Source organism: Pagrus pagrus, assembly GCF_965226575.1.
Source record: "Pagrus pagrus genome assembly, chromosome: 1".
Classification (NCBI taxonomy): Eukaryota; Metazoa; Chordata; class Actinopteri; order Spariformes; family Sparidae; genus Pagrus; species Pagrus pagrus.
The window spans coordinates 26,225,609-26,243,597 of NC_140185.1; the positions used below are offsets into that span (position 1 = coordinate 26,225,609).

Consider the following 17,989-nt stretch of genomic DNA (forward strand, 5'->3'; position numbering starts at 1 on the left):
CCTTCATAAGCTGTGTGTCATGGCCACTGCTGCAGCTCCATCAGCTGGCCGCGTTGATAAGTGGGTCGAATCGACGGGTCAACCAATGATTACTAACTTCCTGTTGTTTTAAGAAAGCCCTTACATCCCATAAAGAATCTGTGCCTTCTGCCACATCTCATAGTTTAAAAACCCCTGCTGTACACGATTTGAATTCTGCCACTTCATTTCACAGTTTTTGCAGATTTTGTGTTGTCAAGTCTTATGGAGCTGTCCAAAGGATAATGCACAGGAGGCAAGCTGAAGCACAAGATCGAAAAAAAGAAAGAGGACTATGAAGAGCGAAATTATTGCAGAGGCCGGCCAAAACAAGCAAGAGAGCGCGGTTCAGCGGGTTCATCTGCGCGCTACGAGGGATCAGCCAAAGGTTTCACACATGTCATCATCGACAGCCTAATCTGTTAGAGCCGACTGGAGACACGCAACACGCAGCGGACAGCACCTCAGGGTGAGGGCGGGCGGGGGGGGAGACGTTAAAGGAGAATTGGCGAGCGATGACACTTGAATTGTTGCACACTGGCAGTATGTGAAGAGGTGAAAGAGGGAGTGATTGCGACTGCGAGCAGAGGGGCAGACGAAGAAGAAGAGGCTGGTATAATGACAAGGTCAAAATGTGAGTGGGAAGGACGGACTCAGCTGGGGATGAAAGTGAGGAGGAAGGTTATCAGCGGGTAAAAGGCGGAGAGAATAACAGTTTGTAAAAGGCTGTGATCGCTGTGGGGCTGCAGATTGTAACCTGAGATGAGTCACACACATTCAGAGGGACACCGCTGCTTTTGTTGCATGATTATAGTAAGAGATGATTCAGTCTCCCTCCAAGTTTTTAATAACATTTTTAAAGGCTGTTCCACTAAATATTTATCAGGTGTAAAAGCTACATTTCAATAATTGTGATTATTATGAATCAGGATTACTTTTTCAACGACAGGAGTTTACTGACCTCGTACGTAACCCCACTGTCCGTGCCTGCATCCCATGGGATCAGGTCCTGGACTACTTTCTGGGCCCAACCACACTCCTTTGTACACAAGTCCTCAGCAGACAGACCCACATTCCAGTCCGGACTGGGCCCCAGCATGGTCAGGAAGGACATGATGTGGCGGGTCCGGTCCACTGAGAACTCAGCTGAGGGGGCAGCCCGCCTGCGGAGGAGGGTGAGACTGAGGAGTGAGTGGATCAAAGCAGTTTGGAAATGTGAGTAAGGGATGTGGTAAGGTCGAATCCTTAAACACATTTCTACATAGTTACAATAAATGCATACACAGCAGTAGATGATAAGTACGGAAGCCCCGAGGGACAAATGAGGATTTTTTTTTTTCTCTTGTGAGTCTAAGCTAAGTTGTTTTCTTTCCAATGTGTTTCTTTCCAATTTTTTTCACCAGGATAATCTTTCTAAGTTCTTTAGAAAAAAAAATGTTTTCATGTGTGAAACTTAGTGAAAAGAAAACTAAATGTGTGACAGTTTTGGCAGAATAATAAAAAAAGGTTCTTTTTTTTCTCCTGACAACCTTTTTTTCCACTTGGTTTCACACGTGGATTTCTTTTTTCTCCTGATTTTTTTTTTCACCTGTTCTCACAGATGGAAAAAAAAAAAAGGAAGTTGAAAAGATTACCCTTGTAAACCCTTTTTCCCACCAGTTTTCAAGTCATAAACACAGGAGACAAAAGAATTTAGATCAGACTTAGAAAACGGATCAGCAAAAATGTTCCTCAATCGCCCGTCAGGCCATCCTTTAGGTCATGGTTCAACATGATTAAGTTCATTAACACAAATCATTGACATGATATGAAACAACTTGTGAAATTCCTGAAACACGTTTGTTAAAGTCAAAGCTCAGAGAACACATACAGTATTTGTCAGAACTCAGAGTTGCTGGTGCACCTCAATAATTATTCACAAACACACTTTGATTTTCAGAGTATTTGATATTCTGATTTTTGATGTTATAAAGTAGGGCAGCGCTGCAACAATTGCAGGCTGAGGTGCACAAAATACAGTTGCATACAGAGTAAAAGGATGAGCATTTAATCATGTTTGTAGCCAACACTGATCAATCAATCAGATATTCTTGCATTGGCCCTGATACCGATCTTCAGGCTTCGCACATCTTATCGTTGAAACAAAGACTAATAGTTTTGTTAGCATTCAACAGCTACATGAGGCTCAGACAGTGAACCTATGTCAGAAATGCAAGGAAGCTCTAGTTGTTGCAGCTTTTGAAAATGAAAACAGAAAGAAACAAAGGAACATTGTGAAATGGATGTGAAGCTCGTCTGGAAGTGTTAAACTCCACACTCTGCACTCGTAGTGCCTACAAATCATAGAGACTGGCATCTATTTATTTGACATATTCCAGACTTGCATTGCCAGACCACATTTATCTCCACACCGCACTTGCTCTGTTCCAGCACCGGAGACGCACACACACACCTCTGGCCATCTGTCTTGACCAGTGATTGACAGTTAAACTAATTACAAGAATTTTCTCAGCCAATACAAGATTAATTAGGAGTGGGGAGATTCTTGCTACGGCATTGACAATTAGCCAGGGATTCCTTTTCACCTGTCACCATGCCCGTATAAATCCATTTGACTTCAGCCAACTCAGTCTTGCCCTCGCGCACTCTGCTAATGATGGCCTCTGAGGATGTGAAATAGCCCGAATCCCCTGGGAACACACAACTTGACTCGACACTCCCGGGCCTCTGCTCAGTGAGTACTGCACATCCGAGGTTTATCTCAGACAGCTACCTGGGCTCTACAAAAAGGCAAAGTGTAACTGACGGAGAGGAGAGACGGAGCGAGTCCGGGAGCAAATGAGGAACGGATTAAGCACCCTAGATAACCCCAGTGAAATGCTTTTATCACTCAAAACACTGTTTCTGGTTTGCAAATGTGTGCATGCATGTTAGTAGGCGTTATGGTGTTGCTACATGGATATCAGGCCCTAATGATTCCCCTACGCATTCATTCCCTTACATTTACTTGTGGAGGTGGCAAATCTATCGTAGCCCATTTCTGACAGCTACAGAAAAGAAATGATGATAACTTAGCCATGACAAAAAGAGATATGAGATAATGAGCCACAATTATGAGATAGAAAGTTCAAATGATTTGGATTAAAAGTCAAAATTATGAGATACAAAGTCTAAATGATGAGATAAAAGTCATAACTATGACTTAAAAAGTGGATATTATGAGACAAAAAGTCATAATTATGAGTTAAAAGGTCAAAATTATGAGACAGAAGTTACAATTATGAGATGAAAAGTCAAACATAACATAAAAGTTGCAATTATAAGCTAAAAGTGACAATCATGAGATAAATATTTGTATTTTATAACTGTTACTTTTCCCCCATAATTTCTTAATCCCATAATATAGATTTTTTGATGATTTACCATGGGAATATTTTTTTCATCAAGTTTGGTTTTCATCTTGTTTTTTTTCTGTCACTGGTGAAAAACTGGCTTTGATACAATTCAGTGTTTTCTGAGAGTTTAGTCAACATGAAGTATTGAAGGTTAAGGGAAGGGAAACACTGCCTTCAGAAATAAATGCCACAAAACTGTAACATCCATAAAACGGCCCGACAAGGATTTCTCATTTGAAATATTTTGTCGAAAGCATTTATTGTTCTGCAGACAGGTTTCATAAAGCAGTGCTTCAAAGCTCAGTCTGATCATCAATAAATTATCAGCACCACAATATCACGATTCATACTGTATGTTTCAAGTATGCAAAAATACTTGGTTGCACAGAAGTGGGACAAGGCTTGCTTGACTATTATACACACACACACACACACACACACACACACAGAGAGAGAGAGAGAGAGAGAGAGAAACCATTCCAACAACCCCAAAAAGTAGTTCTGAGAGTGACAGAAATAAAGGCAGCTCATTAACAGCTGTAGTCTCGTCTTCAAAAGCTCCTTATTTCACATCGCTGACAACGAGCTTATTTTTAAAAATAATTTTAGCTGCTAATCAGATGTAACCCGTGAAACACCAAAGTAGCCCTGTGGTTATTAAGAAGATGCCTGACAAGAGAGAGTGGGAGTGAGGAGACAATAAGGAGCCAGCTGAACGTCATGGAGGTGCTGCAGCTGTCACGGATGAAACCATTTTAATCCAGTTTAAAGTGGGAAAAGTGGCATACGGTCGGAATAATGAAGAGAAATTTAGCGGGGAAATTAAAGGAGGAAGACAGTGTCATGTATAATGTGACTATAGAGAGTGGGAGGATACGGTGCAACAAAGAAAGTCGGAGGTAGTTTTTTGTAAGGACCAAAACGATATAACTTAAACGGTATCTTGACTTCCTCTTCATCTTCGTGGACAAAGAAATAAATAGAATACTTCATCGTCCGCCTCTCCAGAGGTACGGAGCAATTTAGACAGCCATCATTACACACCATGCTTTCTGTCCAAATGATTACAGCTTGAAGGGAGCTGAGGCTGGGAGAGCAAATTGCCCTGCATTTGAAGGATGCTCCTCCAACATATTACATTTTCTCACTCATATATATTATATATATATATATATATATATATATATGGTGTTTTTCACATGGTCTGTTCAAGGTCATTTTATTCTTCTGAAAAATAAGCCTGGCTGTATTGTACAGTGACATGTTCACCTAATGTCTTATTAAAAGACAACACATCCACTTGGCCAGCAAAGTAGCCACCATGAAATGCTCTGTTAACTCCTTTAGTTAGTCCGCCAGTACATCGCGTTTGTTTGTGTCTCCCTTTTCGACCACACCTCTTGACAGGGACTAAATCAGCTAATCAACTTCCTTGAAGTGCAAATCCGCAAAACAGGCTGTTGAGAGTTTTGGAGGTGCGCACATGAGCTCCTCTCTGGCCTGTGGTTACCCAAAACACCGTTCTTCTTTCTTTCCTTCAGTCAAACTGGAACGACCGTCTTTGAACAGAGGAGGTGGCCTATGACATTACTTATCACCCACCTACAATGCAGCACTGAGTTCCCTCCGCAGACAGCTTAACAACCATTCACACCTGGGCTCACATAGCCCTAGCAACCCACATGAAAGCCGGTTAGGGCCACAAGTGGCCCTAACGACTCTGAAAGTCAGAGCTCACACGTGTGCTTAATGACTCTGTAGGGACACTCCCACACAGAGTTTAAAAGCCTGCAACTCCTCTCCAGTTAGTTAGAAGTGAAGGAGCCTCTTAGATGAGAGGTGAAACGTCTTCAACAAACTGAAACACATCCAGTTGCCTATGATACAGTGCCTAGAACCTTTCTTTACATACTGTACTGTAGATCCGTTGGGATGGATCTTTGAAGAAGCATAATCTAAGCATCACTTGTTCCCACCACAGTCTGAAACAGAAGTTTTGATTTTGTTTGACAATAGACAAGAACAGTAACTGTGTCAGTCACCTATGTGGTGAGGAAGCCATGAGGAGTTGTGACATTTATTCAGTGAACTCACCAAGTTTAGATCATTTGCATGAACCTACAAAGATGAGATGGACAACATTACTGACTAAAAACTACAAGAGCATAGTATCAGCAAAGGAAATCAACAGCCAGTTTTCTACCTGGAAGTGATGTCATGGTGAGGGTGCTCCACGTAACGAATTGTAGCAATTAACATGTATTAAAGGCGGAATATGTTAGAATTGGCCACATGTCGAATTCATACTCGAAGGAAATATGAAGCAGCATATCATCTGAGTAACTGCTCACTGCCGTTAGCAGCTAGCGGCCCAGACTGGGAGCTCGGGGACCAGATATGTGTTGTGTTGACACTGCTAGCACAGGTGCTTTAGAGCGTGACGGGCTGGAGCTAGCTGGTTAGCATGCTAATTTTACATCATAACGTCAAACCTGTTATTTTTTCACATTCCCTTGATGATTTAAGTAATAAAGTAAATACTAAAAAATAAAACCTCAGCTGTTTTATGAATTTGTCACTTTCATTGTTGAACTGCTGACATCGAATTCTGTGTCCTTTTCTGTTCTATTGGGCTGTAGTCATTAAAGTCCAGTGACCCAGAAACATATGGACACATCTCTTCAGGAGCTGTCTAGTGTATAAATTCCCACTGTACTCAAGTTTATTTTTTCCACTATTATGTACTGGGTCTCAGGAGAGTCACTCTCGTGGACACTCTGCTGTAATGTGTGTGATAATGGCTGCCACTTCTTCAGCCTCATTCTTTTCTCATCTCCCACCTCTGCTCTTACTCTACATCTCTGCTGCTTTGCCCTTTGTTCCAGCAATCATTTTTTCTCTTTATAGGCAAATGAAATTGAAAGCCACTTCACTCTACATAATGCAGCTGCAGTACACAAACCGTTTCCTAACTACAAGGTTGACCCAAAAAAAAGCATTACTAGTGTATTTAAATCCCAGTTTTTTGCATTTTATTCTTAATAACTGCTATTTTATTTCTCTTCCTGTCTCTCATCCTTCACATATGTCAAAAAGCAAGGCATGTTGGGTGCTTTAACTGAAGACTGCCCTTTTTTGTGTTAACCTCTTTTATACATACACATGTGTACAAGAAAAGGCACAAACATATGTGCATTTTCATGCTATGCACTGTTGACTTCCTGGTTAAAAAAGGTGAAATAAATACAAAAAAACCAGATGAGAAGCCCAAACATGCCTATTTACGCTGTATTTCCGGAGCAGTAACACACAAACACACACACTCAACCGCGAAACATGCTGACATAAATATGCATTTATGCATTTTTTATGCAGCTACAGTATGTAAAGCTAATCAGCTCTCTATAGACTCTTTCAAGACTTAAGTACATCTTCCAGTTGGTTCAGTAAAACGTGGTCAGGACACTTCCATGTAGTCATCGAAACAAAATGTCCTTCCCTTTTCTTGCTACAAGCCCCTGAAATTGATCTGACACCCTCCTGCATGCGCTGCACACGATCACCGTGTGAAACAATTAATTGGCTGCCCATACAGCACAGAGTAAGCTAATTAGCCCTGGTGGATATCACTGCCTCTGTTCCTGGCTGTGTTCGTGCCTTTGGAGACCAAACACTTGGCCCTCACCGAGGCCCTGTGGTTGAGGAAACAACACCGCACCACTGAGGCCTCTACCACTGAAGTTCTTCTGAGCAAGCATAGTCAACAAGCTCCTTGTTTTTCTCATGAATAAGAGATTAAATGGCTTTTATAAATTTGGGAGTAAATGAGCACACACACACTGTGAGCAGGGTGTAGACGGCAGTTTCAGGACACCTTTGAGCTGGGTTTTTCACTGATCAGCAATCTCTGGGTGCAACTTTGGAGGCTAACTTCTTACCGTTTGTTCGGACGCCTTAAAATCTTCGGACTTGCAGAATCATCTAAAGTGGTTTATTAGTTGTAGAGAGTGTCACAGCTCATTCACTACAAACTGTAGTTGTATTTTAATGTGTTGAACATTTTCTGCGCCCCACGTTTTAATGAGTGCATTCCTCTGCAGATAAGTGACTTACTTATTAAGACCTTAAATTCAAAGCATGTCAAACACAAATGTTATATTAAAATAGGCACAGATATATCACAGAACCATTGCAGACCCGACACAGTTGCTCAATAATGATTGAAGTCCAGCCTATTAGAAATTCACTGCAGGGGTGAGACAAGTGCTAGAGGGACTTCAACATTAGTAGTAAATCTGCGACTGTTGTAATCCCAGACTCCCCCTGTTGCTGGTCTGCTGTGAATCATTTATACAACTCCTTTTTCTCCACACTACTTAAAGGCTATTCTGTCTATAATCACGCAGAAATGTATGAAATGTAACTGTTACATCATGTTTTTTTTACCTCAAAAGTACTAAAGAATAATTTAACTTCCAGGACTTATTTGTAAAAATGATCACAGACTGGACTGGTTATTCAATCCAGTCCAACGAAAGAAACTTAAAATCTCTCAAATTCTAAACAGAGAGATTTCATAGCCAAATAACAAATAATTCCTAAAAATCGAAGAATAGGAGAATAGGAAAATTCTAACAAATAAACAGACTCGGGTGCCTCAGCGCTTTGAGAGTGAAAAAGGAAGACATTTTTAAAATGCTGGCTACCCAGAGACCGGAGTCTGTGCCATAACTGTGTCCTCTTAGAAATGAAGACTGACTTTCTTCTCTCATGTCCAAAATATACTCCGATAAGGGAAACATATTACCCCAAATGTTCGAAAATATTCATGCATCCTGTCAGAAGCACAAAAGTGCCAATAATATTTGGAGAGAAGAAGTGCCTATTATTATCAGCAAAATATGTAACAGCATGCCACAGCCTCTGAGAAAAGGAACAGACTGAGGTATAAAAACTTTTGATTTGCCGATTTAATTGGTACTGAACCCTGATGACTGATATTGTGCTTATTTCACACATATCTGAGTGAATACAACTATAATGATGTTTTTAAATGATTATCAATATGTATTTTTACGATTTGCTGATCTGTTGGTTTATTTTATTACTTGTTACGTGATTTATAATGCTTAGACAACACAAATTTATATTGTCCTGCAAATAAAGCTACTCTGAATTGAAAAACAATTGATTAAATTGAATTTTATTCTGATATCTATAGCACTGTCTGGTGAAATTGTGTGATATTACATGGGATTGTAGGTTGGACATAGCTGCTCGCATAACACAATGATGAAAATTGTATTAATTTCATACATAATACAATTCTTGACTGTTCTTCCGTCAAGGTAACTCCACACCAGATGTTTAATTATTAGGCCTTTGGTCTTGAGTATCATGAACAGTTTATCCCCACACAGAATACCCCTATCAATCAATCATAAGGGTTTAACAAGAACAGAGTTAGACCTTAGTAGGTTTCAAGTCTCCACAGATTGACTTTACACTGTCTAGAAGGTGCCTGTATATGTTTTAATAAAGGGGAAGATGATGAAAATGATTCATAATTTGTGATAAAACTCAGATGTGTGGTGACTATTATGATAATCAGGAAATATTACTTACACATTAAGTGGTTGCCAGGCCGGCCACTGTGCTTTCATTTTGATGACCGTCAGGACGTCATCACCCTGCAGAGAGACAGATAAAAGGACACAAAAAATTTCAATCTCAGTCTCCCGAAATAACCAACACTTGAGCAATCACGCTTCGCAGGGGAATAATTAAAAAGGGATCAATGAAAGACTTTTTCCATTTCAACACTCCTATAATCTATAAAATAATTACGGTCAGCAGAGGAAGACGGTATGTCTGGTCAGAAGAGCCAAAAATGCAACTTCAACATAGAAAAAAAAAAGCATTGTGCGACAGATCAAAGGTTAATTTAAATTTGAGAGGAAAAAAATGAAATGGAAACAGGAGGTTTAAGAGAAGGCCAACAACATTTTCAAGTTTCAAGTTTCAAAATGATGTGAAGGCAAAGGAAACAAGTCTGGAGTGGTATAAAATAGTAGTTTCTGCTCAAATACTCAAAACTAAATTCAAAATACTTGTTCTGACAAACTATGCGAAGAAAATTATGGCTGATAAAAGAATATTATTAAAGCTCAAATAACAAGAGAGCGTACCACGAACTCTTGAACAGATGTTTTCCAGAACACAAAGAGGGTTGGCCTCAGTTTGAAGGCTGCATAAGTCTTTTAGACAGTTGAGCATAACTTGAAAACAGTGTTGATTTTGCATCGGAGGCCACTGAAGCCATACAACTAGAAGGGAAAATAACACAAAACCCTCTAAAGTTGACAGAACAATGACGCTCAACTTCTGCAGCAAGTGTGCCATAAAGATACAACAGATAATTCTCTCCATCTTAAAGTCCACGAATGATCATATGTTAATAACAACACATAATAATAGTGTCACACTGCTGACATTTCCAGCAGGTTCTCTCAAGTTAATGCACATATTGTTCTGTGAGAGTATGCAGGAAAAAAAACTGCCCTTCTCCTGTTGTGTGTACAGACATTAAAACTGGAGTGAAACGCTGTTATGATGTTGATATGTGTCTACAGGTCGCTTTCGGGTCTATTTTTGTTAAGAACCGCACGTGTCACAGCAAAAACAAGACTCCGAATCTCTAGATGACGCTGCAGCCTCGCTTGACACACACAGGAAGAGCCACTCACACCGCCAGCGTGGCTGCTCTAACCTGTTAACATGGACGCCGCAGTGAAAAGCGAACTGTACGCCACGCGCAGCCAATGTGGCCGGAAACAGTGTCTTCTATGGTAAAAGGACGCCAATCCTCTTTCTTAGAGTGGCAGGTATCATTCATTCATGAAGATAGATACTACTAACACTAATAACACTTCTCAAGCCTGTAAAGTGCTGCCGCTGCTCCAGTTATTATGTCACTTTAATTCTTACGCTAGTTCAGCCAAGCACTGAAAGCACCCATAATCGTTTCCACAGTGAGTGCCCCAGAAAACTCAGACACTTTGTTCACCAAAAAGAAAAAATAAGGTATACGCAGGAGTGCAATAACATCATAACAAATCTAATAAAACGCCTCAAGGCAAACTGAACGTGAACATCACATTCTGCCCGTGTGATTGATCAATCTCAAGCGTAGAGTCAATAGCTTCTTCCACTGTTTCTTTCTGAAACCATCATTGTCATATGTTCTCCTCAGAAAATGCAGGAAAAAAAAGTACAAAAAAAACTACATTTCATTCAATCACTCTCTTTGAAAAGGTGTGTAAATATACTCATAATGTGCTTAATTGTTGCAATGATGTACTTCCTGTGGTCCTCATGCTTCCCCTGCCCCGTCTCTTGCTCTGTGTTATTGAATTTCATTGCAGCAAGTCTGACAGACTGATAATAAGCGCAGCGGACTAATCCTGTTTTAGATTCAAGGATGTTACTGATGGGCTGTGCCTGTGGTAAGGATTCAGATATTATGTGCTCATGACACATTGCATTCAGTGCAGTATTGCATTCTTGGGGAGGCCTTACACTTTTGGGTAAACATTTCAGTCAGTATTAAATCATATTTACTGAGACACTCGCAAACTTACAATAAATAGCAGTTGACAAGTGCGAAAATGGCAAAAAGAAGTCAATGCGCTACGTTTATTTCAGGTTCTCAGGTTAATTTAAAAAGGGGAAAAGGGAAATATGTTTATCTTTTTTAAAGATACAAATAAAGTGTGTATTATGAGAGCTGTGACAGCCTCTCAAGTTACTGCAGGTTAAACAGAGAGGAACAGCATGCCTTTTTTGTTTTCACCACACCATCTGTCTCTTAAATGTGATCTAGGACAGAGGTTTTCAACATCCAATTTCCCTGGCTGAAGGTGAAAAGGAAGGAGCTTGGAAATATGGGTCTGATGAGGAATAGAGCTAGCGAACATTGCCGTGAGACCTTTAGAGAAACAGAGAGCTCACAATGGGCAGCGCCCAAGACAGTGACAAGGATCACTAGTGAGCGAGCCAAAAAAAGACCTGAGCCCACAATTTAGTCTTTTGGCAGCCGTTTGCAGAACAAATTGAACTGTCAAGATGAGACTCATAACTGCTGAAAAGGACACATTTCATGTTCTGCACCTGCAACCCTAGAAACAACAGACAGGTTTCTTTCCCTTTGTCTCTCCAGGTTTTGCCCTTGAACATCCCAAAATAACTAGACCTGAATGGCCATATGGGCTTAATGAAGCCTAACCTCCTAAAATTTTGTAAAATAGCATGATTCTGCTTTGAAGGTGAAGAGAGTTGAGGAAAATATGTTCCCCCCCGTATGGATTAAAAAACACCACGCTGATATGAATATTTGTTTCTTCTTGGGAGAAAACAGCCTGATCTCCTTCCCCAAGGTGTTAGTCGGTCATAATGGTTGGGGAGACGCTTTTAACAGAGATCAGGGGAGCTGATGTGATTGGATGTAATTGATGGCAACTTCACACGTTATCAGCAGGCACACTGAGTGCCTCTGGTCATGAAAACACCACTGGAAAATTTAGCCCATATCTAAAGAAGAATAGAAGGATCTTTATTCTTATCACATATTATACAATGTACAACACGGTGAAACTGGTGCTCTGCATTTAACCCATCCCATGGGAGCAGTGGGCAGCCAACGTACAGCGCCCGATTACCAACTCCAGAATGACGCCAGTGCCTCGGTCACTGATTGAAGGATCAACCCAATGTACCATATTTTCAATATATAAACTGTAAACTATATTTTACATTTAACTGCCTTTTAGGACTCTGTGGGAAAAAAAGACACTTTTATTACTCTGTTCATCGGTTTCCAACACAGTAATGTTGGTCATGGTCGCACATGCACACACACACACACACACACACACATACACGTAAATATAGCCAAAAGGGCACTACATTTCTCCACAAACTAAGAGGGGACCTCTGTTTCTGGTCATTTTAAAAAAAACAAAAATAGAATAGAAAAGCTTCTTTTAAGGTATTTTACCATAATATTACTTTAAATGTATTCTTTTTGTTTTTCTAAAGAAATTGCCAAGAGGGGACTTCCTTCAGCGACGTCTACCTATCAAAGAGGGGGCTTCCATATACTTTGGAGCTGTCTGAGAGAGAGGGAGAGAATGAGGATAGCTTATGAGAAACACCTTGTGTCTTACACTTTAATTCCCCCTCCCCCCAACACACACACACACACACACACACACACACACACACACACACACACACACACACACACACACACACACACACACAAAGACCAATATTTTGAGTGTTAATGAGTTTAGCTTATGACAGGCAGAGGAGACATACACTGGAGATAATTACCATTCCTTAGTGTCTAAAGGACACAAAAACAAATGCACACACATACTGTATATGCATCCACATACACACAACACATATCACACCACTGAGCTACATGTTCCCTACATGTGCATACAACAGGGTACAGAGTAGAATCTCACTCTCGGCTGTCTTTGCTCTGAGCCATAAGTGAGTCTTCAGCCTAATGTAGAAAGTCTCTGTCGGATCAATATACTGTAGAGGATGTGATCCAATACTTCACATCATTACTCACTAATTACCAGAAACCCATCACTTAGTAGCTCCCTAGACATTTTGATGGAATGGGTGAGTTTTATAATTAATTTGAAGATTTGTCAGAACAGTGTCGGCCAGCTAGGCCCTCATCTGCCCCTCAGTACATTTCTATAAATGTTTTATTTCCTTATAATTGACAGTCAGTCGTGCAGATGGGTCTGCAGCATCAAATATGCAATATGTATTAAATGCTAAAATGTACTAGTTTAATAGTTAACAGTTACATTGCAGTTGCACAGTTGCGTACACGTAAGCAAAAGAAGACTTCTGACACACCAGTTGAGTTTCACAAAGTTTGTGTTTCAAGGGCCATTTGCGTTTGGTATTCACTTCTGTTTCTTTGCACCTACAGTATGTCGCCTGAGCTGAGCGCTCTGAGTTTTCATCTCAGTCACTGAAGAATTCATGCAAATCGAGACACATTACAAGCAAATAGCCTCCTTCATCACCAAAAGCACAGCTCAGTGCCAGAGTCACAGACCCTTACACCATAATGGACTGCTTCTGACACTAATATGAATTGCTCTGTATGGAATACAAATCCTCAGACATGCTTCCATCTTTTTGAGCATTAGCTAAGCCGTTTATCGTGCTGTTTTCATCCATTTGAAAATAATTATATTCATTTAAAGAGGTTTTAACGGAAATATTATGTTTGACAGCCATGATTTTAGCTCGCCAACAATGCGTTTTCATTTTAACAACTTTATAAACTACAACAGGAATTTTTCTCTTCAGACTATAAAGGGAAACAGAATTCTTTAAATTTATCTGGAATATGAAAAATCATCTAAGCTGCAAATACAGTATGAAAGCATAAAAGTGAAAATTAAAAAAATCGGGCACAAGAAGCCAACTTTCTGACGTGTCCTGAGAAGTTTTTCTACTCATAAATGGCATCATGATTTGTCATTTCTGGCACAAACCTTTGCTGGAATGGGGGGCTTTGCTTGCCTACAGTACAGTATGTTGCAATTTGACTTGCACAAGGATTTAAATCTGTATTTTTTCCAAGACTTAGTAGAAATTAAAATTTCATTTCAATTTGTATGTCTCTTAAATGTAAAACTGAAGAGAGAAAGCAACCGTTTTTTTCTGTGTCCATACATTAGAGACGAATATTAAAGCATGCTGCCATAAATAAACTCACTTTCGCCGCTTCACACAACTTTGCTGTTGAGTTTAATGACTGGTGGCACAGAGATTTATTGGGCTAATGGCAAAATGTGCAACAGATCATTACCTTGGCACAGAATCCCCCGACTCTGAATGCATTTCTCAATTAACAAGCATTAACTGTGCATACATCCGTTCATTCAGCTAAAACGCCAGTACGCCCGACTGAAAATGTCAACTTATGTTGACTGACTGCGGTGACAGACAGAGCAAAATGAAGAAGAAACTTGGTGCCTGCTTTTTACATTGTGACAAAGAGCACTCCATGATGACATAAAGACATATTACGGAAAGCAGGAGCATGTTTCCGAGTGAGATGAAGTTTACAGCCACCTGATCTTAATAACAATAGACACAGGTATGGTATTCTTGATACAAAATGTATTATGTATGATCATTTTACACATGCAACAAAGGTAGAGCCTTCCCACACAGTTCATTATAGTTTCAGACCATCTGCTTCAGAACTTGGTTGCAACAGTAAAACTACTGAGACAGTTTGTTTTCTTTTCTTACAGTAGAAGAAATCTCATTATCCTTTCCACCGATAGCATTATGTTTTCTAATGCTGCTGAGAGAACAAGACTGAAAGAGATAAAAGAGGATGCCATCACCTGCATGTCGCATGTTCTCTAACCACAAAGGGAGATGCAGAACATTATCATAAGTTCCTTGAACCATTTTCCTGTCTGAGAAACACAACATGACCACCTAAAAATAACTGATTTTATATTAATCTCAATCTCATCTTTGTAAACTTCCATTTCCTTTTTTTCTGATTATATTCTTATCTTTGTTGCCCACATGATTTAGCACATTGGGGCCACCGTACTTGGCGAAGTGAAGAATCTTCTGGTTACCTGTTAATTGGACAACTTACACCACTAATTAAAGTCTTCCCACTGGCAGATTTATTCCTGAATCCACTCCAAGCTGTTCCTCATGCCAAAGGCAGGCCTTCTGCTGCTCAAATGGAGCGCATTTTGACTAATGACAGGGATCTCTAAAGCTGAACCTATTAGTAACTCGTCCCTTGCTGCTCCTGCCCAACTCGCACAGTGGTTAGCTTTTCAGAGAGCCTGTCATTTCCTTCCACTAACTTAATATTGAGCAAAAGCAAATCTATAATTCTGTTCTACTCTGTACGATGGCAGCTGAGAGACAAGCTCTAAGGGAAGTGTCTTTTCAATTTATATTGCTTAAGTGCGGCAAGCCATTACCTACAGTACTAATAAACCCACATATTGTATCTTGCTGCTTTCACATTCCAAGGCTCTACTTTCAGGATTTTCTCATTGTATTTTGTGAATTATTATCCTTTACATTAAATTTCATGACCCTGAATCCCTTCAAGCCTCTTGTGGGTCAAAAAATAAAGCTGATTTATTGAAATCTATTGAATAGATGTGTTTAGGAACTACGGTGTTTTCATCACTGTTCCCGCTCCACAAAGTGCACTGAATCTATAAGCACTGATGAATTACAGCTGATCTCTTTCTGACTTTTTGGCTTTTACTCTGAACCCTCTGATGTTACCTTTAATGAAAGATCATTTTTGCCCCGTTTCCATAGCCTACAAAATTTCGACTTTCACAAGAAGCTACAACAGCCTATTCTTTTCGAAAGGTTTTTGTTTTTTTATCACTTACTATAACCATTGCTCTTAAACTTTCTCTAAACACATCCAAAAGAAATGCAAATCTGGTTTTTGTGTTGTGCATCACAATCTCTGTGTCCTTCACGACTTACAGACCACAGCAGCCGGAAACATCTGCCCAACAGGACAAACACTGTGGCTCGCATCACAGTACAAAGTGTGACTTATCAAATTATTCTCTACAATAACACAAAACATCTGCTCCAAGTTAATTATCTCACCATAGTCCTGTGAAACAAAGGCACATTCGTCAGTGCCAGGCTAGTAACTCACTCCTTATGTGTTTATTTTTCATCCAAAAGAACTCATTAACTGTGTTTGGTGCAAATTAGCTAATTTATGAACATTTAAGAATTGATGATCCAAATTTCACAATATATCCATGAGAACTACGCCACTATGAATTATTACCTAGTTGCTATGAAATATTTCAGAAAGCTGATGGATGCTGCTGAGTTAGATGGGCTACACACTGTTCAGTGGCCATATCAGAAGTCTTTCTTAGTCTAGGACTAAACAGTGTTTTATAAAATAGTTGATGTTGGTGCAGTTCTGAATTGAGACTTACATTTTTGCACATCATAAAAAAATTATACTTCAGAGTAGGTCTGATAAACCAAAGAGACGCAATCAAACCATCATTTCCTCCTTTAATCTGTATAGTGGATAATATTATAGTTGGAGAGAGGAGGAAAGTGTCTTGCTAATGAACAATAATAACAATAATAAACACATCTTAATTGTTTAACGTCATCCCTGTTGAGTCACATGTGAGGCTGAAATCTGATGTGAGATATATTCATAATAATAATAATAATTCCCTCTTCTCCTAAAATATTAATGCTTCTAAATTATTTCTACAAATGCTAACACATTCTAATCACAACCTGGATGGTTTAATAATGAATGAACAAACAGAATATTAACCAATGCAGATGCAAATAACACTAAAAAAAAAAACTACTGCTGCCAGAAGCAGCAGTTCATGTGCAATATTCAGAATGCAGGTTCACTAAAGAGAGCTGTTAAAGCGAACTGACAGGAGATACAGCTCAAGGCGTCTCATTTTTCAAAAAAAATATGTTGTGGGAGGGGCTGAGCTGCAAGGAGAAGATGCATGTGAAGGAGATGTGGATGTAGTTAAAGAAATGGAAACCTGACGTATGGGTCAGTTTCTTCCAGACTGCATTTAATGATTTTAATCTTTATAACAATCATGAGCACCGTGCAAACAGTTTTTTAATGGTGTGATTTTGATACTTGCTAATACGCAGCTCAGAAATGGCTAAACCGCATGCTTTTACTGCAACAGCTGAGAAAGATTTGCCAAATATGTGCGGCAGCTGATGGTGGTTTATTATGTTCACCTGCTGACGACATCGCTTATATAGTCATCGAGTGTCATTTCTCCAATAGATTGTGATGCAATTGTCTAGCTGGATCATGCAAGACATCATGATAGTATTGTAAGTGATGACACCCCTCTGGTGCCTCTCAAGCATTTTTTGTTTTCAGCCCAACTTCAGGTTCTTGCACTTCTTAATTTTCTGTTGAATAATGCATTTTCTTGTCATTTAATCTTCAAGACTGCAGTAATCGATATGTGGCTCTCAAGTATGCAGACAACAAGTACACTGATTTAATTTTCCTCCTGACCCGTTAAATAGTGACACTATGTGCTGGAAGAGAGCCCATTGTCAGAGGCTTCTGAACCCCAGAGGCCAAGCCTGTCCTACTGGGGTGGAATAGCCCTGTCGCAGTCCCTCACACTGAGGATATCAGGCATGAAATTGGCTCAAGGCAAGCTGTGGGTGTAGTCTTTAAATACTGCCCCAGTAGTCCCGAGCAGTGTGCGGTTCTCCCATTGACACAGTCTTTTCCCTTTCTTCAATCAGCAGTACAACTGTTCAGGGTGATTCTTTATCATGTCTACAGGAACCATCGTAATTGTCAAACAGTTCTTTTCTTCACAGTGAAGAATCTATTACAGGACACATTTTTTATGCAACAACATTTACTTTTTTTTCTATGTTTTCTACAGAAAATAACTTGTAAATGCAGTCCTTTTTTCGAT

General features: G+C 39.7%; 1 protein-coding gene across 2 annotated transcripts in view; it reads right to left on the bottom strand.

The window, feature by feature from the left end:
- spon1a (spondin 1a) overlaps window positions 1-17,989 on the bottom strand; it is a 71,482-nt gene that overhangs the window by 11,819 nt on the left and 41,674 nt on the right. The window contains exons 7-8 of one of the 2 annotated variants that reach the window (XM_084349499.1): window positions 9,039-9,103; window positions 980-1,181 (exon numbers count right to left, since the gene is read on the bottom strand). In XM_084349499.1, the coding sequence (XP_084205625.1) occupies window positions 980-1,181; window positions 9,039-9,103 (267 nt within the window). Of the gene's footprint in view, window positions 1-979; window positions 1,200-9,038; window positions 9,104-17,989 lie in introns of both variants that reach the window. The other variant, XM_084349498.1, reaches the window with a different exon arrangement.